Source organism: Rhea americana, unplaced genomic scaffold (assembly GCF_003343005.1).
Source record: "Rhea americana isolate MKP2758 unplaced genomic scaffold, rheAme1 scaffold_153, whole genome shotgun sequence".
In the NCBI taxonomy this organism is placed as follows: domain Eukaryota; kingdom Metazoa; phylum Chordata; class Aves; order Rheiformes; family Rheidae; genus Rhea; species Rhea americana.
The window spans coordinates 2191300-2217151 of record NW_028185628.1 but is presented as its reverse complement, the minus strand read 5'-3'; the positions used below and the strand labels follow the sequence as shown (position 1 = coordinate 2217151).

Genomic DNA, 25852 nt, shown 5'->3' with positions numbered 1-25852 from the left:
CAGTACCAGAGTAAAGGGTCCTGCACAGGTYCCAGAGCAAAGGGTCTTTAATGTGACAAAGTGGGATCGAGTAAATTGACAAACACAGGTGTTCTCAGTAACTGAGAATGAAGTCTTGTGCTCTGTCTCTTTCTCTGATTATATGTCAGGTATATGTGGTTATTCTAGAAAAGAAGGTGGTAGGATTTTACTCTGGATTTTTCTGTGAAGAACTTATATCTTGACTGCACTCAGAAGGAGTGAGGGAAGGACAAGGAGGTTCCGATTTAGGCAGCGTGCCTGAAGAAGTGGAGATTCCCTCCTACCTCCCAGTTTCAAGCAGCTTTTTGGGAAGGAGTGCACAGGCTGGTTATGTTGTACCGAAACCCTCTTGCAGTACCCCAGGTGTCCACAACAGGAAGAGCATGATGTCCTCTTTTGCTTTTTGCTTACCTGTTCAAATTAAAGTGTCTAAATCAAGGGCGCTGACTCTTGACCGTACAGGAAGAGAAGGAAGCAAGAAATAAAGCTCTTTGCCTGAACTGTTATGTAAGAGGAAATGTGAAGAACAGAGGATCCTGACTGCTGTTCCTGAGATGATATTTAAGTAACAGTATTAGGCATCAGGTAGCAGAGGCAATTCCAATAGTACTCTGAGTCCTTGTTTGCAGGAATATTTCAGTTTACCAAGTTCCTTGCATCTTAGCACTAGGTTTATAGTACCAGAATCTCAGTAATCAGTAGTGCCAGTTCAGGTGACTAATCTTATAGAGGTTGGTGGTGCTGTCAGCACCAGAGTATATTAGTTATGTTAATGGGCAGTGCTTACTGTGAGAAGAGTTAGGTAAATTAAAGATCCTAGGTGGACAACATCAGACAATATTTAAAGCTCTTTGGAGGTGGCATTGCTTGTATAGTATGCCACAAAAATGCATGGAAAATAAAGGAAGCCTATAGGCAAAGGAGGAAAACAGAAGTAACAAGTAATAGCTGTGAGGTAGTCATATTATACTCTCTGAATTTATATGTTAACATCTTTATTATAGAACTTAGATTCTTCTTTTAATGCAGATTCTCCTCCCTTTAATGCAAGTATACTCTCTTGCTATCACACAGGATTTTTTGTGTTTTTTTAATGGACTATTTTAAAAGTCAAATTTTGATATAGTATGAAATGCTTTCACTTGTGGTTTGGTTAGCAATTATAGCTTGTAATGATGAAATGCTTGTAATGTATAGCTTATTGCTAGAAAGCATACACTCTTCTTAGAAAAACATTTAATTTCAAGAAAAATTAAATCATTTCTGGGATGCCACCGACACAAGTTGTTAAGAGTGAGAGGTTGCTCATCTTTCAGGTTCTCAAAAACATGTAAACTTTCTTGAAGCTGGTCATGATTGTTTTTGCCCTGTAGTAGTTGCATGTTACAGTATTCATTTTAGCAGGCTAAGAAAATGTCATCTGGCTGCTAGAAACCTATATGAAACTTCTGTATGTCTTCTATATCTTTTCCTATGAAATTCGAAAACTCCATTAGATTTTAAAAATGCTGGCAAACAAGCTTTCTGAACTTACAGTGATGCTGGTAGRCACTGTATTGTAGTAAGAATTCTGCACGGTATTACTCTCTCAGTCACGTCGGTAATGCTCTATGGAGAAAGAGAGAAAGGAGTTAGAGTGTATAAAATTTTAAGCACTTGGAAAAAGACCTCCAGTCTCTCATGATGCAGTGTGGAATGTGTGTACTAAAATCAAAAGTAATAAAAAAGCTTTCCTTTGAATCTAGTCAATTTTTCTAATTCTGTATTGATTTGCACCATTTTATACTTTGGTTTGAGGATAGCGGTCTTAAATACTGTRCTGTTTACTCCTGCTTGCTTGCTTCATTGCCTCACGGGCTTTTTGGGTTGGTAGGATGTTCTTACAAGCTGAATCTGTTCCGTTTACAGACTGTTCTGGCGCTGCTGAGGGAGTGCTGTGCYGGGGGAAAGTTGGAGAAAGTAGCAATAGCAATGTGAGAATAAGTTACTCTTGTGGAAGATCTCTCAACAACAGGCAAATGTATTGTTTGAGGACTAAGATTATGTTTTCAAGATGCTTGATTTCAGCTGTGAAAGTTTGTATTGCTGCTTATACCATCTTTCAGCTTATGTGAAAATTGCTGAAATTCAGAGCGTTTAAAGTTAAATCATGAAGTTCTTTTTTTCTTTCCCCTTTATTTGCAAGGAAATGACTTTTACCCCTTACTATGCAAATAGTTTTGTGTTCATGGTAAAATGTATGTGTTGGAGGTGTGAGGGTTGCTGGTTTTTTTCCAGGAATGAGCATTCTTAGTTAAAATAAATACTGTAGCTAAAAGATTGGCTTCTTGGAGGATGATCAAGCCTTCAGTAAAATYTGGTATTCTTCATATTAGCAGAAGTATGAGGCTATAGGCAGCTGTAGCCTTTACATTGCATTTCTCACCAGGGAGGTTGGCCTTCAGAGATAGATTTCTCAGTTAAATCCTGAGGCAAGGTGAATCTGGGCCCTGCTCAAGTGATGCTGAGCAGCAATGGTTCCTTGTTAAATTTTGGGGAAGTCAGCACTGCACAAGTGAAACAGAAAAAGTCACATATGTATACATCCTAGCGATTTCTGTATCTGCAAAGGCACGTTCTGGAAAGGGATGGTGAATTGACATGGTGTAGTAAGTTGCTAGTAGCTGTATTGAACAGAAATTGGAAATTATTACTGCAGTAGTTCTTCAGTAAGATGGAATTTTCAGTACCTGAATTTTTCATTATGGATGCTGCTTAAGAGACATGGCTAGAATGCTGCAGATGCACTTTCCTTTTTGATTTTCGTATGAGAGGAAAAGTAACCTTTTTATTCTTCTCTTTAGATAACTCTTCTTCCTTTATTCCAAGCAGATTTTTTTACATATGCTGGTGCCTTTCTTAGTTTTAGCTAGTAAGAAAGTTCTATGTTCTTAATTTATTGTCACTGCTTTCTTAAAAATATTATTCCAAAAATAAGTAAGGCATCACTTCATCTCAGAAACTGATGGTGCAGGTTGGTAGTGTAGCCTGATGTGGGTCTAAAACTGTTTATTATGAGAGGCTAATAAAAACAAGAAAAATGTTAGTGATCAAGTTTTTCTGTCTGTCATGTAGGTAGTTACCTTCAGAGATAATTAAAAATACGTCTTTTGCTAAAAACTTGCTTCAACTCTGTTTGGATAGATAGTCCTGTTAGACGGTAGACCCTCTTTGTGGTATTGATGCAAAGAGGTTTTCTTTTAGCTGCTTGCATCTCCAAATATATTGGGTAAGGTATGAGTTTTCCATTATATTTTATTTTCTAGTTTAAGAAAAAATAAGCTTTGTGAGAGAGCAGAGACAGTGAGTTTGATAGAGAGGATAGCTAAGCTAAGATGCTTGTTTTTTCAGTCCTTTCTTGCCACCTATATTAGTTTAAAATCATTTGAAAATGGAAGGTGCAAGTGCCAAGTTTTTTGAAAAGTCCGTTGAATGTCATAGTTTGAAAATGCTGATATATCAGTGTTATACTTTATATGAAAGAAAATTTTTTAGGAGAAATGTTAAAAAAATGTGTGAAGGTTTAGCCTATGTGTAGGAAAAGCAAGGACACAGTCTGCACCCAGAAATATGACAGCTATATGATTTGCCTTGGCATGAATTTGTTCTATACTGGCCCTTGGGATGCAATGATATCAGTGCTAAGAAGCAAATTGTAATTTTTCTCTCTGATGTTTGAAAATATGTATTTTTTAGGCTGATAATGGAACATCTGCTGTGTAAAATTTCCTATATGGAGTACGTTTTGCCTCAGCTTCCCCCTCACTGTTACTGTTGGTTCAAATCCATTAGATTTCTCAGAGGAAGGTTTTGATACCCAGACTGTTGCAGCTATTGGGATTTAAAAGTATTGCTTGTTAAACATACAGTGCTGCTTGTACTCTTAACAATCTGCAGTTTATCTTCATTGCAGAATAGGCAGAATTTACTCAGTTATTGCCCCATTTCCTCCCTTCTTTGGAAACAAGTACTTYAGGTTTTGGGGTTAGAATACTGCCTTTTAGGCATCAGCAAGATAAGGAGTTTATCTGTTGACAGGTTGATATTAGTGGACAGCATAGATGGTAGCTAGTTGATCTCTTTATAAAGAAAAGATTTAGGATTAGTTTTTTTTTTTTTTTTTTTTTTTTTTAATCCAACTCCAGAGCAATTACTTCAGAACACGAAAGCATCGCGTCCCCACAGTTTGTTTCTTTCTGTTTTCTTTCAGAATCAACAGAAGCAGAAGACTAGTTGAGGTGCTGTCTATAGTCTGCTTCTTTTTTTTCCCCCCCCACGCTAGCAGAGTTTCATTGCTGTTAGCAACAACGGAGAGAGTAGTGTTTTTGCTTTGGTGTCAATTAAGTGTATTTTAGGGCAGAGGATAGTCAATTTGCCATCTCTCCCCTCCCACCCAGATGATTTGTGTGGGCAGTGATAGGCTAGATTTTGATACCACCTTTTGGGTTTATTATTTTGGATTTTGCCATTATCTTTCCAGAGATTTTTAAATGTTTGCAGTTCAAGTGAATATAATTTGAAATTATTTTGCTCTAAATTCTCATTCTTAACTGACTTAATCTATTGCCTCCATTTTTATGTTTCTCGAATGTTTGGGCTAACTTAACAACTGATTTTAGGTGAAGCTAAAGTCTTTCTGCTGTGACCTTTTTTTAATCTGGTTATGTTAGATGTTGTGTAATATCCTGCTATTTTCTAATTGCAGTCGATCAGATGATGATTCGGGGTCAGCATCAGGTTCTGGATCTGGTTCGAGCTCTGGAAGCAGTAGTGATGGAAGTAGCAGCCAGTCAGGTAGCAGTGACTCTGACTCTGGGTCCGAGTCAGGCAGTCAATCAGAATCGGAGTCTGACACGTCTCGAGAGAAGAAGCAAGTTCAAGCTAAGCCACCAAAAGTTGATGGATGTGAGGTAAAACAAAACATTTAAATGAACTAACCTGTGCAGTTAGTTTCAAGAGCAGTTTTTCATTTTAGAAAAGAATAAAGAGAATGAGGTAACAAAACTTTTTTTACTTAGAACTTAACTTGGGAGGGTTAGTGAATGCACATGCTTAGCTGTCATAATATTTCATTATGGGTTAAGTTTTTCATAGATGAGTGTTTGTATTTATACTCTTAAATTCTTGCATTTATAGGTATTTACAGTTAAGTACCTACCTAAAATGTTATCATTCAAAAGCACCTATTTACTTACCACTTATTTCTGAAGATGAAGCCACACACTATGCTGTTACTTCTAAAATTTTATTTTCAAATTTATCTCTCTCAAACTTTATTTTCCTCATATCATCAATAAATGATGTTACAAAAATTTTAAGTGGACATACCATTGGCTTTTTGTATGGTAGAGGTGTGCTAAGTTTAGGAAAAAAATAYTGTTTTGAAATCCTTTAAATCCAGTGAATCAAAATTACCTGAACTCTCCTCTTTATTTGGCTTTATTTGGATGATAGATCATGTATAAAATAAAGGTAGTAAAATACTAGTTACCATAAGATCTGTATTGTCTTTTGTATTTTTGTTCATGTACTTCACTATTCCCATATAAAGCAAAATTACTGGAAGATCATATCAACTGAGTGACTTAAAAGGATTTATCAGGACCAGTTTAACAATTTACWTTAAAAATATTTTACTCTAGTAATAGAGAGATCTGCACAGCTGTTGTTTGCAGTAAAAATATTGCTGGAAGTTCTTATGTAGTGTTCTGCTCTGCAGAAATCTTGCTGCTTTAAACTGCTGGCTGATATTATTAATGCACACAGTATTTTGTGCTGAATTTTTGTTATTAATAAAATTGAAATCAGTCTCACTAGTAATGCTGCTCATGTTAAGAAATTTAAGTATGTGGTAAACATTAAAGTTTCAGTATTTTTAAATCACTCTTGTATCTGAATTCTGCTTCAGTTTTGGAAGTCCAGTCCGAGTATACTTGCCGTGCAGAGATCAGCAGTGCTCAAGAAGCAGCAGCAACAGCAGCAAAAGGCAGCGTCATCAGACAGTGGTTCAGAAGAGGTGAATAATAATACATAATAAGTCATTTTWAAAAAATGTGAACCTGTGTGTCTCATTGCCCCATATTTTGGAATAAAATCATGTAGAGCCAAATTATATTTTCTAAATGTGTGTTAAAAATCTGATTTAATCTRTGGAAGTAATGTTCAAGTAATGGACATGCTTGTGAGGAAATGCAAAAATGTCTTCAGTTGCATGTTTTCAGCTGAGAATTGTGCCAAATTTATAACTGTCTAAATTATTTAGTGTTTTTTAGCTAGGTAATCTAATCTATGGACAAAATTTTCGRGTCATGTAGTATAGACTTTCATTGTGTTTTTGGCTTCTGTGTTCRTAAATACAGTTAGAAATACTAAAAGACTTCTCAGCTATTTTTTTTTTATATAAAGGTTGCTGCAGTTTTCAAAAGCATAGTATGCAGTAAAAAACTTCATTTTTGCAAACTTTGTAACAATTATTACAAAAGAAATCTTGTATTTTAAGAACCATACCTCGGTGTTAGATATTTTAAAATCTAAACCATAGGCCAAAAAAAAATTGACTTTGTGCAATATGAACGTTTTCTTAAGGACRCCAGTGACTATGAAATGAAATTTACTTACAAAGCAGACATTTTATATCCCCTTCATTACAAAAATGAAGCATTGTGGTCACAAATCTTTGCTYATTGCTCCAGACTTCTGTTTTAGTATGGGTTAGCTGTTCATCCTTAAAACAAAGGACTCAATCATACATAGTTAAAATGTTAATTTAGAATTGTTGCTAAGAATTTTTTTTTTTGGCAGCTGTTTGTCAGTATAAAAATGATCTAATCTAATTCTCTATGAAATTGGTTTTAGGAAAACGTGGTTTTAAGAGRGTTCATCAATTTCTTGTTTAGGATTGGAAAGAGAAGAAACATATATACTATTCTCAAACTTTTCTTAAATTGATGTTTAAATCTGAGAGAATATGAAATGTGATAGAGCTCTGAAATGGCAGAAGATATCTGTTAGGTTTTAAGTAGAATTTCATCTTGATTTATTAACTTGCAACAGTTTAAACTATACTTTACATAGGTACATTGATTATTTTTAAGTCAGGTTTTTGATGGTAGTTTCCAGAATTCTGACATGGTGTATTCATAGATGGATAAATACAAAAACATCGCCAGTCCTCATCTTGTTCAGTATCATTAGGTACACTGAGGGGGATGAAGAAGATAAAACATGAAGAATATGATTCTGTTGTGAAAGTAGGAGATGAATTATTTTTTCAGTACTAAAAATACTTCTTTTTTTATGATAATGAATCATGTATATTCTTTTCTTCATCTACAGGACTCATCAAGTAGCGAAGATTCTGCAGATGACTCATCCAGTGAAACCAAGAAGAAAAAACATAAGGAGTAAGATATTTTCATAAATAATATCCTATCATATTTTGTCATGGTAGTGTATGCTCATAATTACCCAGGCTTCATTTTTCCGCACTTGAAATACTTAAATTCCCTTATAAATTTGTCTCTATCTTGCAGTTTTGATTGATGCTTTGGAATTTTTTTCAATTAAAAAATCTCAGAGGAACATATATTTATTTCTGAGAAAAAGAGCCTGTATTACCTGCAGTGTTACTCAAAAACATTTATCAGCACTTTTATATAAAATATTCTTAGGTGCAGCATATTTTTGTGCTGAGCATCYTCCCTAAAAATCATTGAAGAAATAGGATACTACTTTAACAAGTTGTCTCAGATCAAATTTAAGTTAGAATCCCACTGGCACTGGTTGTGCCAGTCCCTTTTGATTTTTCTCTCTGAATTGTTTAAAAGTTATTACATGCCTGATAGTAAATTAGCTTTATTGACTAGTCAAGGAAGCTTAATTGAAGTTGAGCTGTTGTTAAGTTGTAGATCAAGAAGCTTATGAAAAGGATTATACTTTGTCCTCATGACAACAAAAGGAGAATAGACTCTGACCTGTGTTTTTTATGAATGGTGTATAGCARTTGTACTGTACTGTCATACCTTTTCTCCCAATTAATGAGTCATCTCAATATGCAGAGTTGCCAGTATAATATCTTTGAGAAGCATTAATCAAATGATAACATGCGCAGAAGGTTAACTATGCAAAATGATGCTTCTCTAGGGATAAGAGTTGTTTGCAGTCCTGTGTTACTTAAGAATTTGATTAAGCCTATTTACATACTCTGTTACAGGAAAGACATTTAAGTGTAGAATCATAGAATCGGTAAGGTTGGAAAGGACCTCTGGAGATCGTCTAGTCCAACCTCCCCACTCAGCAGGGTCACCTAGAGCCTGTTAGACAGGGTTGCATTCAGGCGGGCCTTGAAGATCTCCAGAGAAGGAGACTCCACAACCTCTCTGGGCAACCTGTGCCAGGGCTCTGTCACTTTCACAGGGAGGAAATTCCCCCTCACAGTCAGGCGGGACTTCCTGTGCTTCATTTTTTGCCTGTTGCCTCTTGTCCTGTCACACAGGACAACTGAGAAGAGTTTGTCCCCGTCCCCTTCACACCCTCCCTTCAGATACTTGTACACATTGATAAGATCCCCCCTCAGTCTTCTCTTCCCCAGGCTAAAGAGGCCCGGCTCTCGCAGCCRTTCCTAAACTACTAACCAAATAAACTCATATATTCAGTACTTGAGTTTTGTTTTCTGACTATTTTGAACAAGTATGTTTGCAGTTGCTATCTGATAGGCAAATCAGAGATTTYTTGTTCTATAACGTGACATGAGATCAAGCCCTAGAAGATGATATCTGTTATCTATATCACCAAATAAATGCAGGTTGTGTGGATTTTTTTTATCTTACTGCATGCAGAAAAAGTCTTAATAAGACAAATGGTACTATAGCATTGTTCAGTATATGTGTCTTGGAAGAATGAAAACATAATTTCTCCCAGGACCAATGCATATTTAAGTGGGGAATGGGGAGGAGGGGATGTCAAAGCACTGATTTCTAGGCTTTCTGATTTGAAATTTAATGAAGAAGTCTGAGTGATAATCCACCTCTGAAGAACATTAGTGCTTTTCCAGGGCCTTGCTCGAGAAACCTTAAACCCAATGATAAATGATAGTGTAAAGATTTAGCAACCATGTCAGACTTCCCTTTGCACTGCTTTGGTCGCAAAGCTATTAAGCTTAAATTTGTCTGTACAAACTAATTTGCATGTACAAACTCAGRATTTGAAGCAAGATGCTGTTGATTGGTGAGTACATGTTTCCTATTGCAAAGTAGAAGATCTCGGCTAAGCAGGAGTAAGGAGGAAATGCCTCTCAAGAGTCAYGAGCTATTTACTCGTAGTATCTTGCTTGTTTGTGAAATACTGATTTGAGAACTCAGTGGGAGCTCTTCGGAGACTCTCACAAATTGTGCAGTTCTGTGTGCTTCTCAAATCTGCTTCTGCATTATTCTTGGTTCCTGTGGCAAAGTTGCCTATTCTTCATGAGGCAAAGAGGAACTTAGCTATTGGAGAATACTGGATTCTCCAGAATATAATGTTACAGTGTTTTATGATTTGAGTGTGAATAAGCTACAGTAAATGAATTTAGTTTACAGTTAGTCTTGTGAAGTACTTGGGTTTTTTAATGTCAGTCTTTATTTTACACATTAACTCACTTCTATAGCTCATATAGAAATCCAGATTTTTGTTTTGGATTTTTCTTCTTAAATCTGCCTCTTGATAATAGAAAACATAATGGCTCCAAAGAGAGTTGAATTAGGTTGAATTATCTGTTCATGATAATTTTCTGTCCTTTCACCTGAGGCTGAAATAACAGTTAGAGGAATTCTGTTTCTGTTAAGAAGGTTGAGATTACAGCAGCAAACATGTAGATGAATACTTCATACAAAAACCAGCGTGGGTTACTGTTTTGTCTTTCAATATGTACAGTGAAGACTGGCAAATGTCTGGATCAGGGTCAATATCAGGAACTGGCTCCGATTCTGAATCAGAAGAAGATAGGGAGAAAAGCAGTTGTGAAGAGAGTGAATCTGACTATGAGCCAAAAAACAAGGTCAGAAGCCGGAAACCTCCAAGCAGGTAGGAAGTCTTGCATTTTGGATTGTCTAGTGYGATTTCTGATTAGTAATTAGAGCGCTGTACCTACTATACATGCAAATGAAAACGTAAATGTTTATTACAGAAGTTGAAGATTTTTTTTTTAACTAAAAAACATGTCATACCAGTGCACTGTAGTGAATGCCTCTTTTCTGTGGCCTAGAAACTAGGCCTATGACTGGCATAACTGAACAGTCATGAAATACTCATATTCAAAAACAAATAAAGATGATTGTTGGTTTTCCATCTTGAAACCCCATTGTTTTGTCATATCTTATTGTCTTAAGAATTAAGCCAAAAAGTGGCAAAAGGAGTGCAGGACAGAAAAAGAGGCAGCTTGATTCATCGGATGATGATGACGATGACGACGACGACGACGACGATTATGATAAGAGGGGATCTCGTCGCCAGGCAACAGTCAACGTTAGTTACAAAGAAGCTGAAGAAACTAAAACAGATTCTGATGACTTGCTGGAAGTCTGTGGAGAAGATGTCCCACAACCTGAAGAAGATGAATTTGAGACTATAGAGAAGTTTATGGATAGTCGAATTGGCCGGAAAGGAGGTATTTTTTTCCTTTTTATTTTTTTTTATTATTATTATTATTTTAATCAGTGTCCTTAAGATGCTGAGGGGAGTTTTGGTACAACTTCAGCAACCGTTCTGAGCTCTAGGTCACCTTTAATGTTTGTAAACAATACTACCTGCAAGTCATTTTCTGTTGTTTTTTCAACCTGATAAGGAGACTGTTTATTTAAAGTCTCTTTTCAAGCCTTATAAGGTAAAACAAAGAACTCACAGAGCTGAGTAATGCAAAAAGAAATTAGATAAGTTAAAGATAGCTCTATATTGCATAAATGCACACTATATTGTTACAGCACTGTCTGTACACTTTCTGATACCTGATGGATATAAATTGTATACTTCGGGAGGGGAGAAAGTGGACTGGATAGGACAGCTAGCCAGTAACCTGAACTCTGAAGGATGGTGTTGGCGTTGAGACTGTGGTTTCAATTATTCCTGTGCAAATTTTCTCAATGCAATACAAACAAATGGTGGAATGGTTACAAAGTGCCTCTAAAATTTCAGAGAGRTGCTTGCATGTGAACTTCTAAAAGGTTTTTTTTATGAATGATGGTAAGGGTGTCATATTTCCAGCAGCAATGGGTTGCAGTGCCCAGCAATCCTCTGTATGTGTTTTAGCTTGCAAATTAGGATTCTAACTATAGAAAATTTGGACCCCTTGCACTTCAGAGTTACCTTTCTCCATTAATTATAACCAATATATAGAATTTCTGACCCATCTCGGAGCTTCCATTATCTTTTCTCACCTTTCTTCTTCYCCCATGCTTTCCTAAATTCTAGTCTATCCTAAAGTCTCTTACTCCACTGCACAGTGTTACCACTGTGTTCAAARCCTTTAGGACCAGGCTTGTTATATTGTGCTTCTCTAGATGCTGTTGCTGTTCGTGTTGTCCTTTGTTGTTGCCACTTTCTGTTGTCAWATCTGGCCACTGCAGCTGGTTGAATCCTGTTGCTTACCTGACCCTTCTCACAGAAATGAGCCTGTTCCCTGATGCTAGTATGCTTCAGCTGGGATGCAGGCTGTATTTAATTAAAAATTTCCTTAGGGCAGAAGGAAAAAATGTAGTAATACATGCCTAGGAAGAAATAGATTTATAACATCCCTAAGAGCAGGTTATTCAGGTCTCAGGGCTGACCAAGCATAGKGTTAGATGTCTAATGTACATTCAGAAATGAGACAGAGATAGCAGGGAAGACAGCAAGTAATGTTAATGGAGCATTCCCTTGGGATCACTAGAGAAACTAGGAATAATAAGAAAATTCTGGTAAGAAAAGATGAGATAGGTTAGATGCGAGGGGTTTTTGGTTACTTTTTTGATTTTTCTTTTGACTTCTTGTGCGCCTGTTAACATATCTATATCATAATTGYTCAAATAAGAGTAATTACTTGAGAGCTGTAGATATAATTCATTTAAAAGCATCACTGAATGCTTTCTATAGCACATCTCTTTTCAGTTGATTTATAGTACTGCACATTTAATTAAGGCTTATGGTATGATTTCCTTCTCAGCCACTGGTGCTGCAACCACCATCTATGCAGTTGAAGCAGACGGTGATCCAAACGCTGGGTTTGAAAAGTCAAAGGAGCCAGGAGAAGTACAATATCTTATTAAATGGAAAGGCTGGTCCCACATCCACAATACTTGGGAAACTGAGGAAACATTGAAGCAACAAAATGTTAAAGGAATGAAGAAACTGGACAATTATAAGAAAAAGGATCAGGAAACAAAACGATGGTGAATATTTTATAACTACTTCCGTGTTAATATTTTCATAACAATATAGATGTTTTATGAGTTTCTCTGAGACTTTTTACCTGTTTGTGAGGGTATGATTTCAAGTGTTGATACAACAGGAAGACAAAAGCTTAAATAAATAAATAAATAAAAAATTAAGGCCTTCCTAAAACCTTACGATACTGTAAGATTCTGAGCATACCAACTTTTTCATTGAGTGGGTGAGCATACTTACACATCATGTAAAACTAGACTTCTAAGTGAGGAGCTTCTGCTCCTAAGTTTAGTGTCTGTTATAAATGAAGTTTGCACAAGGTGAATGTTTTTAAAAATTTTTTTTTAAAGGGGGAAAAAAAAAGAAGGTCCTACTTCTTACTAGTTTTATAGTTATATTTTGATCAGAGTTCTTCAGGAGTCAGTGCAGAGATTATTTTGCAAAGTATTTAGTTTTCTTGACTCAAACTTCTCTGAAAGCCTGAGAGCCAAGAACTGAAGAAATCTGTACTTCTTACTACAACATTTTTAATGTTCAATTTTATTAATATTTTAATGTCATCTGTGAACACTAGGATTCCCTAAAAATCCCACTACTTGTAAGATGCATTCTTACAGAATGAACCATCCCTGATGTTGTTCCATGAAAGCATCCTGTGGAGTACGTTGTGTACTGTGAATATTCTGATTTATATGCATGCCTAGTACAAGTTGTGTGTCAGGCACTAGTGATGAGGCACATAGGCCAGATGGATCACTTCTATAACAGGAATTTCTGAGTTGTAGTCACTTCAAAGAAGCTCTCTAAGAAGCATTCCTGTGATGCTTACGTTCAGAGCTTTAGAGTTGCCAAATTTTCTTAGCTTTAGAACTACATAATGTAATAAGTACTGTAAATAAATTCCCATTTCAGGCTGAAAAATGCTTCTCCAGAAGATGTGGAATATTATAACTGCCAGCAGGAACTTACAGATGATCTACACAAACAATATCAAATAGTGGAAAGAATAATTGGTATGTGACCAACTTGCAGACAGAAAATAGCGTTGAGAATATTACATGGTTATTGCTTGTATATTGCATTTGTAGTTAAGAAATCTAGAATATGACTAACATCTTAATGCCAAACAAAACTTCTGATAAAAAAAAATTGTCTTTTCTTTTTGTTGTGAAACGGTTTAAGTCATCTTATCATGTAAAATGAGTGTGTTCTTAAAATACAGAAGGAAAATACTGATCTGATAACTTTGATACATTTTTGCAGCTCATTCAAATCAGAAATCAGCAGCTGGTTATCCAGATTACTATTGTAAATGGCAGGGTCTGCCTTATTCAGAATGCAGCTGGGAAGATGGTGCTCTCATTGCTAAAAAATTTCAGACCCGCATTGATGAGTATTTTAGCAGAAATCAATCCAAGACCACTCCCTTTAAGGACTGCAAGGTGAGTGCGTGATTGCAATGGGTTTGTCGTCAATTGTCATAGTAAAAGTGTGAAAGTATTTTATGCATCTGGAAATAACATGCAAGTTATATAGTATTTTGTGTGTTGTTCAGAATAATATTAATGAGRTATATATGTGTGCATACATAGAAACAGTGAGAGACGGTGAGTATCACTACTGAGAATAGCCTTTTGTGGATGTTTATTCCTTGCTTTTTTTTACTTGCATTCATAGGCAGAATTTAGTTTCATTAGTTTTAAAAGTAACCTTTGTTAATGTGTTAATGTCATTCCTGTTGTGGAATTTAGATCAGCGATCAAATTAATTTCAGGTGTTGCTGTACAGTCTAGTTGTCTGTGAGGGATAAAAACTAGATATGGTGACCCAACAGATTTCTACTACTGTGTTGCTTCAAAGGGAAAACATTTTGGTAACTCCTGTTGGTGGTAGGACTGATGCTCAATTTCCTTTTGACAGGTTCTAAAACAGAGGCCAAGGTTTGTTGCACTAAAGAAGCAACCGTCTTATATTGGAGGGCATGAGAGTTTAGAATTAAGAGATTATCAGTTGAATGGACTGAACTGGCTTGCTCACTCATGGTGCAAGTAAGTATAGTCTGAAATKAATTTTGCTGTTCGCAAATTGTAAGATCATATGTTACAAGAAAACAAAGTAAACCTCTGAAAGATCAGTACTAGTTTTATAATTTAAAGTAGACATGCAAGGAACATGTGCAAGCTTTTTGTTAAACATACTTGAAARATAGTCAGTATGCTAAAAAGCGTTACATGATGTTTGAAATTGTGTCCAACTGTATCTAAAGAGACTTAAAGATTTACAGTTGCAAAATCTTGAAAATTTGTATGAGTGTGTTTTTTTTCCTCAAAAAATAATATTCTCTTCTTGTCCATTTTACTCCCCATTTTTTTAGAGGAAATAGTTGTATTCTTGCGGATGAAATGGGTCTGGGTAAAACAATACAAACAATTTCTTTTCTGAACTACCTGTTTCATGAACATCAACTGTATGGACCTTTCTTGCTGGTTGTGCCACTTTCTACTTTGACATCTTGGCAAAGAGAGATTCAAACTTGGGCTCCTCAGATGAATGCTGTGGTTTACTTAGGAGATATAACTAGCAGAAATATGGTGAGTATTTCTTTGTATCAWTGAAAAAGTTTGGTGGTAAGTAAGATTTATTTCATGCTCTTGTGTTCTCTCCAGTATTTTTGGTTTGGAATGAGAAAATACCGATTTGAAACACTATGTCTTTAGAAAGCAAAGTGTAAGCTTAGATTTTGATCTGATATAAATATATGAAAGATTTCCTTCCTGCTAACTAATTAAAAGGATGAAAAATGCAAATTTGCGTTTGAAAATAATTTATGTTTTGCCATGGAATTATTTAGGTGCTTAAATAAAAGGTAAGATAAACATGATYTTAATTTGGTTTTGTAAAGAAGTAAGGTAAGTGATCTCATCCATTAAAGTGAAAAAAAAAAAGGTTTTACAGAAACTTCTTGTCATTTTTTCRTAAGTTTAAAAAACATCTTTGGGCCCTACAGCATTTTGCTGTAGTGCTTGAAATCATCTCAATCAATAAGACTGTTTTTCTGTAGCTTACAATTCATTTAATTCTATTTGTAGATAAGAACTCACGAATGGATGCATCCACAGACCAAGCGATTAAAATTTAATATACTTCTAACAACTTATGAAATCTTGCTGAAGGATAAGGTAATTGTTCTTATTTCTTCAGGGAGATACAATCACTTTAGGGTTATGCATGTTTGGATTCTGAATCATTAAACAGATGGGGAGTTTGACAGCTTTGCTTTCTGAAGTAGCGCAGTAGAGTTTTCTTTAAGSACTTTCAGATTTTCTCTCTCTCTCTGTGTGTGTGTGGTGAGGCTTTCTAGCCCCGCCCCCCTTCTTTTTCCTATTTTATTGAGTGGAGGACATTTTTTTCTTCAGTTTTTGTTTGGGCTTCTCCTTACTGTAATAATCAGTTTCCATCTTGAAGCATTCTTCTTCTTTATAGACCATCATCAAGGAACTAAAAAAGCAAAACAGCCCTCCACCCATGGTATCTGTGATTGAGAACTCTGAAATCCTGTATGCTTTTTCTTTGTGTAGAAGTCTCCATGATGGTCACACACAATTGTMTTTATACCTTCCAATAGCATATTAAAATGTCTGTAGAAAGCCAATGAGCAGAACGTCTTTAGTTTTTTTTGTTTGTTTGTACATGTTGGGAAGAAAGTCAATAGTCATTTCTTTCTGTCATGTGAAAATTAATATACATCAGCTTTTTGGCCTTTTTTTACTTTTAAACTTAGCGTATGCTTTCTTGGGGCACTTGTATAGCTTTTTGTTAGATCCAGCAAATTTAGGTGCCTAGACACATAGGTGTCCATATTTTGTTGAAATAAAGTGATGGTATTTGTAGCCTGTTATAAAATGCCAGAAATTGCATAATATGCTCATCAGTGTAACGTTTTCTCTCCCCCTTTCCCACCTCTGTTTCTTTAAGTCATTCCTTGGTGGTCTGAATTGGGCATTTATAGGAGTTGACGAAGCTCATCGTTTAAAAAATGACGATTCTCTTCTGTACAAGACTTTAATAGACTTTAAGTCTAACCATCGTCTTCTTATTACTGGAACCCCTCTGCAAAACTCTCTGAAAGAGCTTTGGTCTTTGCTGCACTTCATCATGCCAGAAAAGTAAGAAAGAGTTTGATCTCTTTTAATTTTTTTTTTTTTTAAGTTTCTTACTGTGAAATATTGTAGCACTTGGGAGGATCATATAAAATAGTCTGAATATTTTTTGTGAAGTAGGCATACATGTCTTTCATGCTACTCTTGATAAATAAATCTGGTAGCAATTATTACTTCTTTTCTGTTTTACCAGTCCACAAAAAAGATGGAGTGATATATGGGTCAGAGTTCTGAAAAAATGCTTTGTCCTAGTCTAAAAGGGAAACCAGATGGATTTACTCTGGGGAAATAGAATGAGATTGAGGATTTCTTCTTTTCTCTGTTAGTACCATTAACGAAAGCAAGTTTATACCAAGATGCTGAATACCCAGTAGTTCAGTCACATAACTAGCTTGCCCATGTGGTTTGCGTACAATAGGTTTACTGTATTGACCTTTTGTTGTATTGATCTGTGTTTATGACTAAGATAAATGAGAACTGTAAGCACATGTTCGTATCAGATATCTTGTAAATGCAAAGCACTATAGGTTTAGTTTGGGAGCTGTGCTTTGCACTGACTTCTTCAGAACTTTACAAGCACAACCAATAAGGCTGTTACCTAGCACATTTTTCATCTGATCACAAGTCCATAGTCGTATCTGTTAGCACATATTGGAAGTAATCACCTTTCAGCTATTCCATACAAGCTGCAAAAAGTATGTGAAGTGGTCTGTTCTCACACACACTTTTCCAGCCATGCGACTGTTTTTCATGTGGCTCTTGATAAATACTGCAACCATCTATCAATCAGGGTTTCCTTGCAGACAAGGTAAATGAATTTCCACTGGGGAAATTCAAATTCAGTAGTTCAGTTCTAATTCTGCAAAAGTGTTTGGAAATTTTGATTCTTCTTTTTATAGAGAAAGTACTTTGAATTTCCTGCGAGATGAAAATGAAATGGAGGGAGTAGGGAGGAAGTCCATAAGTGTGTGTGCGTATTTGATGTATTTATGGGCTTTATGTGTTTGTGTTTTTTCTTTGCAACTGTCACTTCTTCAGGTCATTCACAGTATATCACTATTTTCATAGTGATTCTCATAGTGACTTATTCTCTTATGTTGAAGGTTTTCTTCTTGGGAGGATTTTGAAGAGGAGCATGGCAARGGGAGAGAGTTTGGTTATGCAAGTCTTCACAAAGAACTTGAACCATTTCTACTGAGAAGAGTTAAAAAAGATGTAGAAAAATCTTTGCCTGCTAAGGTTGAACAAATTCTGAGGATGGAAATGAGTGCATTGCAGAAACAATATTACAAGTAAGAAATGACATTATTTAAACTTTGCTTTTTTAAGTAATATATCTTATCTGCAAATTACTGAATTTTAATAGTTTTTCTGAGGCAATTGAGTTTGAGGCAAAAGTAAAAACCTAATACCTTTCAGGATTTTACCAYGGTGAAATTCCATGAAGCAAAGGCTTAAGAATTACACTGGTCTAATTTTTATTCATTTAATTTCTGTTATGTGGCCTACTTGTATGTTTCTTTTGTCAGGAGCTGCTTTTTCTCTTGAATTTTGAAAGCTCGCATGTGTCTTAATCCCACRTATGATTAGAAATTATTTACACTGTACATTGTATATCATAGGTGGATTTTAACCAGGAATTACAAAGCCTTGAGTAAAGGCTCAAAAGGCAGTACATCAGGCTTTTTGAACATCATGATGGAACTCAAGAAGTGTTGTAACCATTGCTACCTCATTAAACCACCAGATGATAATGAATTCTATAATAAACAGGAGGCCTTACAGGTAATACTATGTTGTCTTTTAATTCAAAAAAAAAAGTTCTGTTTTACATCTGTAATTTGTATGTAGTAATTTTATACTGTTGAGGCAACTTATTTGTGCTTATTAAAATATATTAAGGAAGAACAAGATCTCTACAAAATGTGCATCCTGAGTTTTACAGGTAAGTGAATTGATTTTTTGTTTCTTAATTAGAACTGAATAATAGTCCATTACTGAATAAAATATCCATGATTTTAGTAATGATCAAAATAAAAAGGAAATAGTTTGAAACAGGCTATGTATTTTCAGACAAAATAAACTTAAGACCTATTTAAACGCAAAATGAAAAGAAAAAAGTAGTTAAACAGGTAAATGTAATATAAATACAAATGCATGGGACTGGTAATGGTACAGCAACAATCCATGTGATAACTGAAAGTGATTTGTARAATGTTTTTAAGGTATTGGTTTTTTATAATGAAGCACTGTTCTTTATATGCCAACATCCAGCCAAAGTGAAAGGAAATAAAGTAACAAACAGCCAAAGCTTATTATGATTTTTGCTGTTATTGTTATGAATGAAAACAACTGTAGCATCACTACCAAGGATGGTCTGTGAATTTTTTTTTTCTGTATATGTTAACTAATCTTTTTACTAATACTGTTGAGAACCACTGCAACAGATAAAACAATTGGTATCATTTGATGCAGTTAATACCAACATAAATATTTAAGTTAATCTTTTCTGCAAGCTTTGAAGTTGATAATTTAAGTACTTTGGGGAAAAATACTGGATTATGCAGTGACAGCTTGTGATTTCAGGCTATTTCATGTTTTAAAGTGTTTCTCAAAGCAAAAGGATATTTTATTTACAACTTGGTGTACTGTGTGACTATCTGAACTATAATTAAACTTTTCAGAACTGTTCAACCATTCATTTTAATAATTACATACTTTTAACAGGGATTTCCTTGGCCCATCTTAATAAGCTTTGTTAGCTCTAATTCTGAACAAAATATCCTCYTCCTCTCTGGCATAAAGACTAAAAGTGCCTAACTCCAAGTTTTTCACTCCCCAAAATTGCATCCCAAGCCTCTTCAAGTTAGAGGCCTAAAGTTTTCACTATTAAATTCCATGTGCATTGGAGTTTTTGTTCTAGGTATTCCCAGGGCAGCTGAGAAGGCTTAGCATTGTAGCCTACCTAAAGCCCATTAAACTCCACAAACAAGATTCTTCTCGCTTCAGCTTGCATGAGAGACTTGAGCGATAGGCACCGTCTAAGAATACTTACAGGATGAGGCAGCAGTGCCTGTTTCTGTTCATAAGATGGGAAGTGAGGAGAAAGTAGTAATAAAGTAGTCCCTTTTATTAGTCTCAAGTATTTTGTTGACTACAAAGTTACTGTTTATATGGCAGAAAAGAGCRTGAGCCAACACCTTAACTGCTCTCATTTGCAGCTCCGTGTATTTCCTTAACACTTTGGTGGAATGTTAAGGTGCTGTTCTGCGAAATGCATTTCCCTAAAAATATGCTGCTTGGTACTGCTGTTGACTTCTGTTAAAAGTACTCAATGCTTTTATAATGCCTTTTTACGAGATCAGGACACTTGCTAAATCCTGGTTAAACTTTCATGTTCAGTTAATGCTACATAGTAGTTAATCTGTATAGCAGTATAGGATGGTCACTTGAATATGTGTGTTAGTTCTGGGAGCGTATGTATTGTGTGCACATACTAAAATATTTTTAAAGGAATGTCAGAATTTCTGTCATTCTTCTCATGCCAGTAGACAAGAAAGCAAACCTAAAATGCATGTTTAACCAATTGCAGTGTGTATTAGTGTTGAGATCGACTTATTCTGTAATATGTATTTACATTATTTTTGTAGCATTTAATACGTAGCAGCGGGAAACTAATCCTTCTTGACAAGCTACTGATTCGTCTACGAGAACGTGGCAACCGAGTTTTGATTTTCTCTCAGATGGTGAGGATGCTGGACATCCTAGCAGAGTATTTGAAGTATCGCCAGTTTCCCTTTCAAGTAAGAATTTTGCTGGTAGTAGCCAAGAACCTCTTGTCCCTAGTCCCTTTCTCTCTCTCTCTCTTTTTTTTTTTTTTTTTTTTTTTTTTTTTTTTTTTTTTTTTTTTTTTTTTTTTTTTTTTTTTTTTTTTTTTTTTTTTTTTGGGGGGGGGTCTTCTTTTTAAGAAAATAAAATCTATATAAATTTCTCTTTATGTACAGGAAGCCTGGCAATTGCTGCATGCTAAATGATGTTTTAAAATGGAGCTGATGGAAAAGATAGTGAAAAATGTTACATTACTGGGTTTGGGGTTTTTTGTTTTCTCATGTAGCTGTTCTAGCAACTGAGAAGTTGAAGTTGTTCTGATTAGAATGTAGTGTAAGAATTCCTTTTTAATTATAATATTAAATCTCTTTAGAGACTTGATGGATCAATAAAGGGGGAATTGAGGAAACAAGCACTGGATCATTTTAATGCAGAAGGATCAGAGGTATGGTATTAGCTGTGTATTTTTAAGGAGTCTGCTCAACTTTATTTTTTTCCAAAGAAATAGAAATTTGGGGAAATTACCTTGAAAAATGAGTATATCCCTAAAAAATATAGCAAACACTATATAAAAACTGAAGGCTGAGAAAAGTAYTGGATTCATCACTTCTGCTGTTGACATTTCCTTGTTAGTACCTAGAATATAATTTTTACAACTGTTAGATTTTTTTCCTAATACGAGGTTAATTGAGGTTAATTAGGAACACAATTTATGAAAAAGATGTTTAATTAGTATAATCAGTAATTACAGTATTTTAATATTTTTCAGTACTCTTCATCAAAGTAATTATAAATACTATATAAGCACTGAAAAATTTAGCTTCATACCTTTGTTATGGTGTAGAAGTTCATTCTGTGATTTCTACACAAGTCCTGAACTTTAGCATCAAAAACATTCTTGGGAAGTGGGCAGAAGTGAGTTGCATGTATCCTTGTGTGAAGTACAACTATCTTTGGCTTCTGTTATTGTCATCTATTGAGTCTGACTCTTACTTGTTTGCCCTGGAAGAGAATAGTGAAGAACTGATTTCTAACCTGCTTGTAATTTTACAGGTCTGTGTTATAGCTTTTTTCTTCTCTGTGTTAGATAATTTAGTATTCCTAATGAGTAAGCCATGCCTTACCTTTGATCATCTTAGATCCCTACCCTACCCTGGCAGGATTTTTTGGAATAATGGAAGGATAGCATTTGTCAGTTACTGCTGAGCTTAAGTTTCTGCTCCGGTTGGGGAGGAAGGACTTAACTTCATAACATTAAACTGCACATTTGTTAAACACACAAGTCTTAAATTCTAGTACAGATGTCATTGCCTTTTTCTGAAATCTTACCAGTTCTACTCTACAGCTTCTGAGATGAAGGGGGGAATCCAAACTTCACACAGTATACAAGAATGTAGGCTATAGAAACTTTGGATTGTGCAGTAACATAATTGTGTCCTGTGTTTTATTCTCTAATTTTTTTCTCAATAATTCATAACATTTCACGTGGCTTTTTGGACATTAATAAACTGAGATGGAAATATGGAAATAATGTACCACAAATTCCAAGGAGCAGTTCCTGAGCAGTAATGATTTGTTATTACCTCTCTCTGTRTGTAAAATTAGGATACTTTTTTCCARTTCACTTTATCTTGAATTTTGTATGCTGTTTTATGCCTGTCTCCTAAGATCCTTCTGTAGTCCTTTGTAGTTGTCCCTGAATAACTTGTATCATCTGCAAATTTTGTCACCTCATTGCTCACCCCATTTTCGTATTGAACAGCCCTGATCCCTGCAGACCACATGCTTCCTGTGTCATAGTTAACCAGGTACTTTTATGTTCAAGGGTTTTCCCTTCTGTGCCATGGCTATTTAGTTTTTATATTAGTTTCCTTAAAAATTTTTGATGAGAGACTTTGGCACCTACAAGACTTTAGCAACAGATTGTTTTGTCCTTTTGGCAGGTGCTTTGTTTGATTGTTTTCCCCCTTTCTCCACTCCCCCTACCCACAAGTGGTTAGTACTCATCTTCTGTGGTGCTGCTTTCTTTAAACTATAGAAAAACTGTTTGCAAGAGAAATTGGTATCAATGTTTGCTTTATCCTTAAATAAACTTCTGCTACGGAACAGCTGTTTGATAGCGTRTGAGTTCGTAGCCTGGTTCACGGAATCTATAAACAAGTGTCATATTGGTTCCCTGAAGAATATAAAAACTAGTATGTATAAAGCTATTTCTTATTTTTTGATTTCAGGACTTCTGCTTTTTACTGTCTACCAGAGCTGGAGGATTAGGTATAAACTTGGCTTCTGCTGACACTGTAGTTATATTTGATTCTGACTGGAATCCACAGAATGATCTGCAAGCACAGGCTAGAGCCCATAGGATTGGACAGAAGAAACAGGTACGCACATCTCAGCTTTGAGCTCCACACCTGAAGGAGGGTTCAACACAGTAGCTGTCTGTTTTGCATCTGGGGGCCGTCACAGTCTTCATGTATTTTAAGAATAACGTTTGCTTAGTATGTCTAAAATTGTTTATAGTGCTCATCCAAGTTATTTATTTAATTATTTAAATCTCCTTATATGGGAGATGGTATGGCAGCTGTAGGTGTATATGGATGGGGAGGGAGGAGAGTTGTGGACTTGCCTGATGATTTTTGGTMTCATGTCATTCTGGAAAATAACTATTTCTTCAGGCGCATCCCCTTTACGTGAAAGTGAAATATTTCTTGGTTTTTTGCAGATTTCTTTCTTGCAGAAGACATCAAGGAATAAATCAGAGATATGATACTTTTGTTTATGACCATGCTTATGCCTAATCTCTGCAGTTTATAGAAGAAAAGTCTAAGAATTTATTTTTTTGTTTTTTAAGGGGGTTATGCAGAGACTATGATAACATGATTGAACAAGTAATTTCATAAATGAAACCAGTTAATAAAATTCGTAAGGTTCATAATCAAGACTGGCATTTTTCTCTATTATTACTTAAGGCATTTTTTGTTACCTTGGTAATTTTATCTGAATTTTGTTTTCATTTGCAATTTGAGAACATTTAAATAGAGTTGTTGTTGTTGTTKTTTTTTAATATACATAGGTTAATATTTATCGGCTAGTCACAAAAGGATCAGTAGAAGAGGATATTCTTGAAAGAGCCAAGAAAAAGATGGTGTTAGATCATTTAGTAATTCAGAGAATGGATACTACAGGGAAAACTGTGCTACATACAGGCTCGACTCCTTCAAGGTATATTTGTATATTCTTCCATATCAATTTACCCTTAAGTATATCTGACCAACAAGTGAAAATGCAAGATACTTCAGCTGGCTAATAAAAGGCAAAAAAGGTGTAGTTAGGGAAGTGCAAAGTGTATTGTCTTTGCACATCTTTATTTACATGTTAAATACAGCTTTTTAAGTGAAGTAGAAGCATGATTGACTCGTGATTATCATAATTTGAAAAAATTCTCTAAGGTGTTTTTCTGAAATTCCTGTATTTCAGCTCAACACCCTTTAATAAGGAGGAGTTATCAGCAATTTTGAAGTTTGGTGCTGAGGAACTTTTTAAAGAACCTGAAGGGGAAGARCAGGAGCCCCAGGTAAATGGAACAGTGCTGCTACGCTTGATGGATGTAGCAACCAGAAATATCTGTGAGTTATTTTATTATAAAGAGAAACTTACTCTGTTTCAGGAAATGGATATAGATGAAATCTTGAAGAGGGCTGAAACACGGGAAAATGAGCCAGGCCCATTAACTGTAGGAGATGAGCTGCTTTCACAGTTTAAGGTATTGCTGTGATCCCTCCCTCCCTCCTCACATAATTACACTTCTCATTTTTAAATGCTACTGTTTTCTTTTGCATATCTCTCCATCTTTTCTTCGTTCTTACGAAACAGATGCCACAGTAGGTCAACACTGTCTTTTATGCAGAAAATGCCTTTTTATCTATACAGAATAATTGCATTCAGAAAAACTATTTAAAAATACTTAATATATTTTGCTAAAAGAGAAAGAAAAGTATAAATTTACAAATGTATTAGCCTTTGATTTAATGATCAGAATTTTGAAAGGGCTGTTTTTACATCGTACTTTTGGTGGATAAGCACCAGCTTTCAGCCCCAAAAATTCAGTAAACTTGAATGCTAGATATTTTAAATGTTATCCAATTAAATATATTATAAAGTGTGTCCAAATTGGTTTATTTTGCATTAAAAAAATGCAGAGTAGCGTATAGTTGTTTAGATCAGTAGAGTATTAAATCGCCTTCCTGATGATTATTATTTGCAATGCATTGTGATTTTTACCCTTTAATAAAGTGTGGTTAGCTCTGTTATGGCAGTTTCACATTAACTTAGGCATTCACATGCCATTAGTCCTACTTTGAAGGAAAATTAAATAGCAATCATACAGCTATCAAGGAGGTTGTTTCAATGTGCTTCTATATTAGTCAACTTTTAAATAAGAAAATGATTATAATCTTCATATTCAAATATGTTGAGTGAGGTGTGTGWGTGTATACACATTATATATAAATGCTTTAATTAGAGACAGTGTTTCATTAAGCATTTTATATTTATAAATTATACATACACACATATTATTTTCAACATTGATGTGTCTCTGTGTAAAAAATACGCTATCATTAACTAAGTTTTCCTAAAATTTAAATACTGCCATTTAAATACAGTTATATATTGACTTAGCGAGTTTGTTCTGATAAATAAGGTGGCCAACTTTTCCAATATGGATGAAGATGACATTGAATTGGAACCAGAACGAAATTCAAGAAATTGGGAAGAAATCATTCCAGAAGTCCAGCGGCGAAGAATAGAAGAAGAGGAAAGACAAAAAGAACTTGAAGAAATATATATGCTCCCAAGAATGAGAAACTGTGCAAAACAGGTATCTCTGCATTTTGACTAACTTTCATTTTTGTTGTTTTGGTTTGTATTTTTGCATTGCTTTTTCTTTTATTTTTTCCCTCCCCCCATTCTTCTAACATGTATTTTTGACAGACTAGATAACTTGGTTCAAAGGAACATAATTAAAATGCATGAATAACTTGCTCTGAAATTCCAGATCAGCTTTAATGGAAGTGAAGGAAGACGCAGCAGGAACAGAAGATATTCTGGATCTGATAGTGACTCCATCTCAGAAAGAAAAAGGCCAAAAAAACGAGGAAGACCACGAACTATTCCTCGAGAAAATATTAAAGGATTTAGTGATGCAGAGATTAGACGGTAAGATTGGGGAGGAACATGCATGTTTAATGGGACAGAACAAAATTGTTTTAAATCATTTTAGAGTTTGTAAATACAAATACAGTTTATTTTTCCTAAATTTGATTGAAAACTTTTATTCAAGGCATTTGAGGTTTTACTTACGTAGTTTGTGRTACTGACATAATGGACTATATTGTTTGTGATTTGAACTC

At 35.1% G+C, this 25852-nt stretch overlaps 1 protein-coding gene across 3 annotated transcripts in view; it reads left to right on the top strand.

Moving 5' to 3' along the window:
- The window catches only part of CHD1 (chromodomain helicase DNA binding protein 1), a 48476-nt gene that overhangs the window by 7362 nt on the left and 15262 nt on the right, over window positions 1–25852 (top strand). For all 3 annotated transcript variants that reach the window (XM_085299756.1, XM_085299757.1, XM_085299755.1), the window contains exons 2-23: window positions 4766–4970; window positions 5969–6076; window positions 7396–7463; window positions 9970–10119; window positions 10425–10702; window positions 12233–12458; window positions 13366–13466; window positions 13717–13895; window positions 14374–14501; window positions 14828–15044; window positions 15543–15632; window positions 16429–16619; window positions 17717–17905; window positions 18236–18398; window positions 20264–20416; window positions 20815–20886; window positions 22673–22822; window positions 23515–23663; window positions 23919–24015; window positions 24109–24204; window positions 25144–25320; window positions 25498–25658. In XM_085299756.1, the coding sequence (XP_085155882.1) occupies window positions 4766–4970; window positions 5969–6076; window positions 7396–7463; window positions 9970–10119; window positions 10425–10702; window positions 12233–12458; window positions 13366–13466; window positions 13717–13895; window positions 14374–14501; window positions 14828–15044; window positions 15543–15632; window positions 16429–16619; window positions 17717–17905; window positions 18236–18398; window positions 20264–20416; window positions 20815–20886; window positions 22673–22822; window positions 23515–23663; window positions 23919–24015; window positions 24109–24204; window positions 25144–25320; window positions 25498–25658 (3348 nt within the window). The remainder of the gene's footprint in view (window positions 1–4765; window positions 4971–5968; window positions 6077–7395; window positions 7464–9969; window positions 10120–10424; window positions 10703–12232; window positions 12459–13365; window positions 13467–13716; window positions 13896–14373; window positions 14502–14827; window positions 15045–15542; window positions 15633–16428; window positions 16620–17716; window positions 17906–18235; window positions 18399–20263; window positions 20417–20814; window positions 20887–22672; window positions 22823–23514; window positions 23664–23918; window positions 24016–24108; window positions 24205–25143; window positions 25321–25497; window positions 25659–25852) is intronic.